At 31.8% G+C, this 11,299-nt stretch overlaps 1 protein-coding gene across 1 annotated transcript; it reads left to right on the forward strand.

The window, feature by feature from the left end:
* Positions 1-4,550: 4,550 nt before the first annotated feature.
* Positions 4,551-5,585, forward strand: LOC108579818 (translocon-associated protein subunit gamma-like). Its single transcript, XM_017943437.1, has 4 exons — positions 4,551-4,776; positions 4,950-5,077; positions 5,167-5,258; positions 5,335-5,585. The coding sequence occupies exons 1-4, from the start codon at positions 4,647-4,649 to the stop codon at positions 5,531-5,533; spliced, it is 549 nt and encodes a 182-aa protein (XP_017798926.1). The 5' UTR covers positions 4,551-4,646; the 3' UTR covers positions 5,534-5,585.
* The last annotated feature ends 5,714 nt before the right edge of the window (positions 5,586-11,299 follow it).

Consider the following 11,299-nt stretch of genomic DNA (forward strand, 5'->3'; position numbering starts at 1 on the left):
AATTATTATTATTACTTAATTATTGTCAAATATGGATAATTTGATTCATTCATATAAAATACAGTGACTCCAGTTTACTAGGTTTTCAAAAATTTTATATTATAAAGATTTGGATCGCGGTACCATTGCAAACAAATATGTTGCGGCAAAGAGGTTGAGAAACATTGATCTAGACTATATGTATAGTAGAACTGTCTACTAGTAGACTACATAACAGATAATCAGTTCAGTTTCTGAACAGTTAGTCTATAGTTTATACCAATGAAACAAATAAAACTGTATTTAAATAATAACATTTAAATAATAAAATAAATTATTCCACAGGTAGACTATATTATCGAACTATTGTGCAGTTCGTAATGTATTTTAATAGTATTCCAAGTTGTTGTTTACTAATTCAGTAACATATTGCATGTCTTTAAGTTATAATTGTATCTTCTTATCTTTAGAGTTAGTATGTATATTTATATTGTTAGTATATTATATTTATACAAGCGGGAAGGCATCGAACTCTTTCTTTCCCGTTCACCGCAACTATGACCTCAATTTTTACCTCAATTTTGACATTGTGACACACGAGATGCATTGAATTTGTCAAGATCTGATGACCTTCGGGATATTTTTTCCCTCCGAAACCTGTTTGAAACTTACAGTTGCACACAAATAATTACTTCTTTTTATTTGGGGAAGGTAGGAATTTATCATTTCCCAGATTCTCAGACTCTATTGTTGGAAGTGCTCAACAAAAATGTAATATATAAAATGTATATTAATCTTAAATTGAGATATTTAAAGGTTTGCGTTTGAATTAATTAAAAAATACTACTTTTTAATAATTTAATAATTTCGTCTACTGTTTCTAAAATTGTAAACATGTTAAATTTTATTATGTGATAATAATTACTAATATTGTTAAAGAAACGTAAGGTTTTTTTTTTTAACTATAAATGGACTTATACCATTTTCAAAAAAAAACATTTACGCAATAACAGTTGAGCCGTTCTTTTTGAAGTGGCACAAGTCCCAAGGTTTAACTCATTGGTTTAATTCTTAACTCATATTTTTCAAAATTAGACTTATATCACTTTAAAAAAAAACTAGCTCGATTATTCTTGAATCAAATAGAATAGAAAATAATACGTCATCTCTCATATCACTTTATCTTCGTTCGCATCATCTGACTGCCGCCTAATAAAATTCTTCGACAATTCGTTAATAGAAAAGAATTTTAAAGTTGGAATTCAAGCTGGGAATATACTGGAAAAATATTTCAATTGCAAAACTGCTAAATTTTACGTAAAGAGGACAAATAAATTGCTGGACATATGGAAGACAATTATAAGTAATGGTAGCAATTATAATGTAGATTAATTGATAAAAGTTTCATTGAAAAAACCTTGGTTTACTTTCTTTAAAAATAAGACGATGGAACTTTCCGAGGAATTTAAATGATATGTGTTATATAAGTACAGAATACTTCGTGAACTACTATAAGGTATTCTGACTTGTACCTTACTTATAATATCATAGTTACATTTTAAGGGTTAGGAAAAAATCCTCTTTTATTAAATTTGCATATAAAGATACATACATACATTGAATTGCGTGGATAGTACCTTACTTATAATATCATAGTTACATTTTAAGGGTAAAATCGACGGATGTAAAAAAATCCTCTTTTATTAAATTTGCATATAAAGATACATACATACATTGAATTGCGTGGATAGAACACGCGCATGTGACGAGTCATCTACTAATAAACAATTACGATACTTTCTTATTTCTAATTTCATAGTTACGTTTAATTCTAATTCCAACCACTACTAATGTTGTAATCTTATTCAATGCTAAATCGGTAACGTTGGAAGTGATACGGAAATGGTAAAGGGGGCTCTAAAACCTCCGGGATGAAAGAAAAATACATTACAGGTAGGTGATGGGTCTATTCTCTTTCTCGTCTGTTGCGATAGATCTGTACATATTCTGTATCTCGTCTGTGATTCTAAATTAGTGAAACTTCTTAATTTTTATTATCTTTTTTTATTGCAATGTGTAGTAGGGAGTTTAAGTGATTAATGTAGAATTTTTTGGTTGATTTTTGTGATTAATTTTTGTGTAATTCTTATTGGGAGGTGGTGATGTACCCATCAGTTACCGTGCTTATCAGGAAGAATAACTCGTCGAGGTATTTATGAATACAGAAATGAGTAAGATAAGGAAAAGAATATGAGTAGACAAGGATAGAAAGGTTTCAAAAGTGAAACTAGAGCCATCTCGTGTTTGGCTGAGCGAACTAACGGCTCATTACTAGGAACACAGAATGTGAACAAAGGTATTAGACAAGGAACGCACTGCTGTGCGAGAAGGACAGAGCGAAAACGTTTCCTATTGATCCACGGGTCGTAATGGCCGTCTGCCAGACGCTACATAAAGTCGGCTAGGGAAAAACCATTAATAACTCATTATTTACGATAAATTTGTGAACTTTTAGTATTGAAGAAAGAAGTATGAACCTCCAGAAACTTTCTTATATAGGTTTTAATGCCCTAGGTCCTCTCAATCATTAGTTATTAACAATTTTAGTACGAGATGTCGGGAACGATACCGTATACTTTTACGGTTTTTTAATAATTTCATAATTTTCTGCCAACTTTTGCTACAAATAACTGCATTTATCTGAAAGGGGACTCCTTTGGCTGTATTCTTATATAATTTTTATTGACATATCATTTGTACTTTAGAAGTTATTAAACATTATATGAGAGAGTTTCGTATTAATCTACACATTGGCACCATTTTCCATGCGTTGAATCTCGTCGGCCAGAGAAATATCAATAATAACTAATTATTTTCGATGAAATTGTGAACTTTTAGAATTGAAGAATGAAGTGTGGACCTTTAGCAACTTTCACATATAGTTTTTAATGCACTAGACCCTTTCAATAATTAGTTATTAACAATTATTGTGCGTAGTGTCGGCAGCAGTACCGCACATCGTTCTGGTTTTTCATTAATTTCGTCGCTTTGTACAAATAATTTATGCACATTTATACATGCATTCAAAAGGCTTTTCCCTTAGCTAGTTTCTCGTTATATATTCATCAACATATCCGTCGTAATTTGCTAGATATTAAACATTATTTGGGTAAGTATAACGGATTTAACTCCATTTTCACGACTATGCATGATTAATTCTGCACATTTAGGCATGCAGAATATAGTATAGACCTCTGTCTACATTCTCCAATAATTTTTACATGCGTATGTGGTGTACTTTAGTAGATATTAGCAATTGTTTATAAGAATTGGCTATACTCGAGTGAGATGAATAGGGGACTCTCTCATAATTCTTAAATTAAACCGAACATGTTAACAAAACTTATATGAGAATCTACGGGAGTTGCCTTTCTGATGCACATAGGTGCATAAGAATTTAGAGAAAAGCTTTTATTGAAAAAACCTAAAAGTATGCGGTATCGTTCCCGACATCACATACTAAAACTGTTAGTAACTAACTATTGAAAGGGTCTAGTGTATTATGATCTATATGTGAAAGTTATTGAAGGTCCACACTTCATTCTTCAGTCCTAAAAATTCACAAATTCATCGTAATTATTGAGTTATTAATGAAAATGACGGAAATGCCTTACGCTTGAATGCGGCGAGTGTAGTACTTACTTATTCTATAGTCAAGGTACTTGATTCTATAGTAAAGGAATGAAATATTTATTATAAGTAACAATTTTAGACTACCTACTACATGCAATTATGTTCCAATTTATAATAACTATTATCAAAAGTGAAAAATTCAAAGAAATTCTATTTCAAATATCAATTGTTTATGCGGATTTAACCAAAGATCTTTTACCACAGACGACGTACAGAATAGATCTTACATCTTATGGGACGTTTTGTTTGGGGTTTTGCGGTCGAGAAGACTCTTACCATTTTCGTATCGCTACCAACGTTACTGATTCAGAATAGAATAACATTACAACTACATAATTACGAGTGAGGTTAGGAATAACATACAATCCAACCATCAAAGATGGTAAAATCGAAAGATGTAAAAAATCCTTTTTTACTAAATTTGCATATAAAGATATATAAGTACATATATTGGATTGCTTGGGTAGAACTGTTCACGATCTTTTGACAGCAGTAGAACACGCGTATGTGACGAATCATCTTATTTCTAATTTCATAGTTACGTTTAATTCCAATTCCAACCACTACTAATGTTGTAATCTTATTTCATGCTGAATCGGTAATGTTGGAAGTGACACTAAAATGGTAAGAGTTTTTCAAATGGTAAAAAGTCCCATAAGATGAAAGGTCTATCGTGTACGTCGTCTGTACTGAAACCTCATATTTGATTTATCGATCTGTAGAATGAGCAAGAAATAAAGTAGAATACTTCATAACCGAATGAGGCATGATAAAGAACTTAAAAGAAATTGTATTAGATGGCAGAGTTTCTTCTCCCATTGAAATGACGTTTGCACGGACACGTTGTCACACAGATCTCCACACAGTCCACCACTGCGCATGCGCATAAAGGTAATAAGATTTTCGATTCACGGCGAAGCAGTCTGATAGTTGTGTGGAACAAATTGAAAGTATCTGAGAGAACGGAACGAAAAATGTCAGGAAAATCGAAAGCATTTACCAAAGAAGAAGAGCTTCTTCTTCAAGACTTTTCACGAAACGTATCAACCAAGTCATCGGCGTTATTTTACGGAAATGCTTTCATTGTTTCGGCGATCCCCATCTGTGAGTACAGCATGTTGGAAATTCCACAAATATGATTGATATTATTGTTACATTAATATTTGTAAATGCTACGATCCATTTTAGTATATGTTTATATTATAGGTTTGCGATGAAATGAATATTTACATAATAGTTGCACTTTTTCAAAGTTAACCTCTATCCTTTCGTTACAGGGCTTTTCTGGAGAATTCACTTGATCAACATCTACGCCAATTTAATTTCCTTCGTTTTAATCACATTAGCTAGCACATACGCGCTTGCCCTAGCATATAAAAATACCAAATTTGTGTTGAAACATAAGGTAATGTAAATGGATAATAAACCCCCCAAATAAAGTGATGTGTTTATAATTTTTTTATTTTCTGAAGTGAAATTGTATGCTTTTTTCAGATTGCAGTGAAAAGGGCAGATGCAGTGACAAGAGAAATGAGCAGAAAGTTAGCAGAAGATAAGAAGATGAGCAAGAAGGAAAAAGATGAGAGGTACTTAAAGATTCTTAAATATACGATATGTTCAAACTGCATTTAATACTATATTGTAACATGGTCAAATTTCTAGGATTTTGTGGAAGAAAAATGAGGTAGCTGATTATGAAGCAACAACATTCTCAATCTTCTATAACAATACCTTATTCTTAGCACTTGTAATTGTATCTTCATTCTACATTCTGAAGACATTCACTCCAGCTGTAAATTACATACTTTCCGTGAGCGTGACAAGTGCACTGTTAGCACTACTGTCGACTGGATCACAATAATTTATGCTGCTCAAGAAATGTGTGTGAATGTGTGATGGTAACTGATTTACATCCCAAGACAATTCTGTGAAACTGATGAATGAATGAATACATATAATAAAATCGTTTTTATTTATAGTAATTTTACGAATTCGTATTATTCGATACACCTCCAAAATTAAAGCCATCGTTAAAAAGTATTTTTGTCTTTGCTCAATTTAAATTATGTTATAACCGTGTTACAATAACGTCATAATTATGTGTTACTTATATTTAGTTCCAGGATGAATAATTAATCACATCTCATTCAAATCATTGCATTAAAACCTTTTGTCAAATTGCTCAAAAAATACGGTCGAGGGATCTGTGGACTGCATGTGTATTTACATACTCTACTATAGTTTATGGATGTTTAGTGGCAATCTGTCATTCTAATTATTAAAGCAGCAGTTTTTGACACGGACGTGCCAAAGAGACTATTTTTGAAATTAGGACTTTATTATTGGCATGCATTTCGAGAATTAAATTATGCCCTAGCGAAAAAAAGGTGGGTTTACAACCCAGAGCTTTTGAATGTCGTTTCTCTTGTCCTCAATAGCCTGAAGCCATATCATAAAATTCGCCATTCAAAGGGTAAACCAAAATTCAGTTGTAACGGTCAAAAGACTGAAGTGGTTAAAACCTAGAAGAAATTCCGTGCTGTTGCCAAAATTCAACTCTTTCATTTAACAATAAGTAAGTCTTAAGATATGTAGTATAGTATACATATAGGAATGAGGATTGTGGAACTTTTTTAGACTTGTAAGAAAATTAGAGATTTGTAGAGATTTCGATGAGACATCTGGTGGTCACCGTTAGAACCACTCCCATGGGGAATTTGACAGATTCGTAAGTGCCCTTATGCAAAGAAGCCTGTGGACGTTAAAATATGTATCTTTACATGGAGATTTAAGAAAAAAGAATCTTTTTATATCTGTCCACTTTTCCATTTTTAGTGGTTGGATTGAATATAATGTCTAAACTCACCGCTCTAAATCATAGAGGGCATAACAAAACCTCTGATTTTTTGCACGATCGGTATTTCAGAACATAAAACACGAAGTGCTATAAGGTGACAAGTCTATTTCGTACCTCGTCTGTGTCTATACTTTGTGCTACAATTCTAGAAAATTCAAGCTACGAAAACTTTGTTATTCCTTTCGTAACTTTCTTCAGATTAGAAATTCAAATTACACGTAGTAATGTTCCGTCAATGTTTGTTCATTGTATGGCTTTAAAAATAAAATTACATGATACACATACATTCGAAGCAACATTTACGGAACTAATAAGTATTGCTTGAATTTCATCCTCTTCAAATGTGAAAAGTAAAAATTTAACAAAAATCCAATTGTCTTTAAAAAAAAAATAGAATTAGCTGACTGTCATAATTATATTAATTAATCCTTAGCAAATGTTGTTGTTAACTTCTGTTAATTAAGTAACTTACGTGAAAAGTTGTTTTAATTTAAAAAAAATTGATAAGGTAATTGATATTGAATGGTAATTCTGAAACATTTCTAATTTCCTAAAACACTCTAAATATTTTTTTCGAGATTAACTTTTAATTTCGAAGTTATTGTAATTGAAACTATCACTGTTACCTAACTAATACACAGAGCAGACACGATAAACAATAGAAATTACTCAAACAATACAAACAATAGCATATTTATTCAATACTATTATTACATTATACATTGCATTTATTTGTACCCCTCACTAGTTTAAAAACTATCGAAAAACACGATTTAATCATTAAAGTAGCAGCTTAGAAGTATTATTTTTATTAAGTACATTGTCAATAGAAAATAATTTTTCATCCACCGAAATAATTAAACCGCGAAATTTAAACTAAGACTTTAAGGCAAATGCTAAGGCGAAATAAATAGGAGAAAAAGAGAGAAATTTCTGAATGAATAAGTTCTTGACCGGAACCGTTTACGTACGCGATGAGTAAGCGAAATAAATAAAAACAAACAAACGAAAGAAGAAAAAGAAGATATAAACGAATTAATAGACAACGAAGGAAAAATCCATAATGATAGAAACGGACGACTCTTTATCCCTTGCTCGCAGAAGACAGAGGGTAAGCTCAGAGCCAGGGCAAATGTTCCTTTAATATTTAGAAGTTTCTCCTTATCTACATATTTCGAGCAGCTAGCCCCCTCGTCGAGCATTGATCGCGTGTCGGCTTTTTCCGTACGAGAGACAGTGAAATATATATAGAGAGAGAGAGAGAAAGAAGCAACGAAACGCGCTGAGCGTACTGAAAAAAGAGAACACGAATAACAGAGGGCAAATATAGAGAATAAGCGAAAAGAGAGGGAAAAAGTTATGGCAAGCGAGGCAAAACAGCGAAAGAGACAAAGAATGTATCTTTTGTGAACGCAGCGAGGGATGACAGAACCGAAGGATTGTCTGGGTCAAGGTTAAGGCAACCACTCTTCCCTTTCTCTGCCATTTTCCGTTTATCCCTACTTCTATGCTTCTCTTCGTGCTCCCGATGTCATGTAAATACGCGAGTCAGTGTCAAAGGTCAATGAACTTCTGATTCAGGTCATCTCTCTTTCTTCTTTCTGCACAAGTATAGTCGACGGAAGAAATATAGCGAGATCATAAGTTCATATAAGCGTTAAAGTTAGCATGTTCCGGCAAATCGACAGAAATCTGCAAAGATAAATCTTCGAAATCTCAGTCAGGGCTGTATCAAGTGTGCCTTAGCTTTAATTCAGACTGAATCGCAAACTATAAAATGCCGTACGCGACCCTGGGTAGTATCACTGCATTAATTTGTGTTGTTACTTAACGCTTTAATTTACGATCTCGCTATATTTCTTCCATTGACTATATACAGAGTGTCTCAGTTCTTTTCAATCAAACTTTGCCAAGTTTGCCAAACTTTGCCATGTTCTATGGGTATAAGAAAAAAATGTTATATAAATATAAATCGTTTGTAGGCTTTTTAAAAAGTTAGAACAAAAGTAGGAAATACGAAGGGAATGGTAACGATCTTGTGATTACTATGATACAAGACAAGAATGGCACTGGCAAAAGTTATATTCAACGTCTTCGACGACCTCAGATTGTAAATGCATCTTGCATAAACAGGCTAGATGTGCATATCGTTAATTTATTCTTACTTTGTATCATAACCTCACATTTGTTACCATTTCCTTCTTATTTCGTATTATTGTTATAACTTTTTGATAAAGCTTCAAACGACCTATGTTTATATAACACTTTTTTCTTACTTATGCCTACAGAACATACTGACAAAATCTGATCGGAAAAAATTGGGACACCCTGTATATACTTCAACTTTCCTGCCTATTACGAACAATGTGGATGGCCGTGCGTAGAGTTTCTTAATCTCTTTTTGTGGAGTTCTATTCTAGTTTACACTAGGTAATGTGTGCACTTAATGAAACGTAAATTAGCAGCTGAAATTAGCGTATGTTTCGTTCGATTCATTTCCTAACAAATGATTCCTTGGCTAATTAAAAACAACTGATTTGATTGATGGAAGAAAAATTTCTATTCATTGAAAAGATATAATCGAGATGATTAAATAATTTTACGAAATATGTTAATTACGTTGTATGTGTTAAACAAGTTGAAGTGAACTTGAACACTTTCGATACTGACATTGTTTGAAATAATGTATTTTTAAAGGAATGTTATTTTGCTTCATAATATTATTATTTAAAATTTAAAATGATTTTAAAAATACTAATTACGTTAATTATGAATTTTACGTAAGACGGAAGTGAAAGAATGGACTAATTGTTTAGCAAATACTTAAACAAACTAATAGTTAAATAAACGCTTAATCACTTCAATTATACAATACCTACTATTACTTCAATTCCTACGATAGTTCGAATGCACTATAAGTGGTAGCACATTATAAATCTGTTTTTTAATAATACCAATACTCATAATTATATAATTGATTTCAACAATATAAAAGGAAGAAAATAAATAATTTAAAAAAAGAAAAAGAAGAAAAGGACTGCATTGTTTGAAATTGCTATAGCTAATTGTACTAGATAAATTTCAAAATATCTACGTGCAAATAAGCTGTAAAATTCTGTGCTTTTTAATAGATTATTTATTTGTCATCTTAATTTTGAATGTAATTTTTACATCTTCGTTTCAAATTTGGTTCAAACAACCGCGTAAGATCGCCATGTTTGAAAATACCAAACTTAACAATCATCAAGTTTTCGATGAATATAATAGTAAAATCATTGACACCGTTATTTCACAATATCTAAAATAAAATTTACTTGTCACATATGATATTAAAAAAATTAGTCACTGTTTATACAATGGCTACCAAATTTGCCTATAATTTTGCATTTTATTAGCTATTGTCGGTGTCAGGAGAGAACAATTGAATAATTTGTTAATACTAATTGAGGAATAATTGAGGAAGCAACCGCACATCCATTAGCATTCCCTTCGTATTTCGCATTTTTGTTATAACTTTTTAAAAAAGCTTTGAACGACCTATGTTTATATAACAATTTTTTCTTATATATACACATAGAAAATACTGACAAAGTTTGAAGAAGTTTGATCGTAAAAACTGGAACACCCGGTATATACATGATCAGGATGTGCTCCTTGAACTTCCACGAAGTCATTACACTGACGAATATACGACGGAGACACGAATTTCCTTCGCATTGCACGAATAATTCTTTGGTACAATTATTCACAGGTGTTCATTTCAACAGCGTGGACCTTTGTCACCTTTGTGATTTCAACAGTTAAGTCCTTTTTCCTTGTACATACGTAAGTTCTTTATCTCGTCCACTTATCACACATTCACGAATGGGCACAAGAAACAATGTATGCATTTACAGTGTACTTTTAACTTTTAACTACACTTTTCTTCAATACCTCAATCCCATCCTTATCGCCAATTTGTTGTGTATGTAATGTAGATGTAATAACATTAAGTTGGGGTATTTTAAATTACGTTTATTACGACTTATAAAACTACAATGATAATCGTCCTCGATGCTAGTTATGTTATATTTATCTTGAGCCAAAATTGATGATTCGGTGTTAATAGGGAAGAGGAAATAATATATCGTTTTCGTAATCCGGCACACATTTCCACGTGTCCTCTAACGTTCGCATGCTCTGCAACACCATTTAACCCTTTCATTGCTGTTGGCGCCTTGACAATTTGCTTATACTTTGCTGATGACACGTTTAATCGTACTTTCATCTTAATTTTATCCTTTGCACACTTACGTTTTAATTCAACAAAACAAATTTTTAACTTTTACGAATTAAAAATTGTTTAAGTTTAAAAATTTTGAAACCAAATTTTTAACTTTCACACGGTCAAAACAAAAGATTTTGCGGCTGCGATTGAACATCTACCGGGTGCCATGCACGTTACGTATTAAAATCTGCCGCAGCGAAAGGGTTAAAATATAATGATCCTTATTCTGAGTATAATATAATAATACAGTGAAAGAACTGATAGTGTTAATGTTAAAACATACATAAATATCTTGTAAATTTTCTGATGTTCAAATTTCACGAAGTATCAAATATGTTTTTTCTTGATCTTTTCAATTTCTCATAAATTTCACCCTACTTCTACAATTTTGTTATACATACATTCTAAAATGTGAAATTGTAAGGTCCATTAACATTAAAGTAAAGAAAATATGAGCCAATGGGCAAAATATCTATAATTCAATTATAGTTATTTATAGTATA

The sequence above is a fragment of the Habropoda laboriosa genome, unplaced genomic scaffold (assembly GCF_001263275.1).
Source record: "Habropoda laboriosa isolate 0110345459 unplaced genomic scaffold, ASM126327v1 scaffold39, whole genome shotgun sequence".
In the NCBI taxonomy this organism is placed as follows: domain Eukaryota; kingdom Metazoa; phylum Arthropoda; class Insecta; order Hymenoptera; family Apidae; genus Habropoda; species Habropoda laboriosa.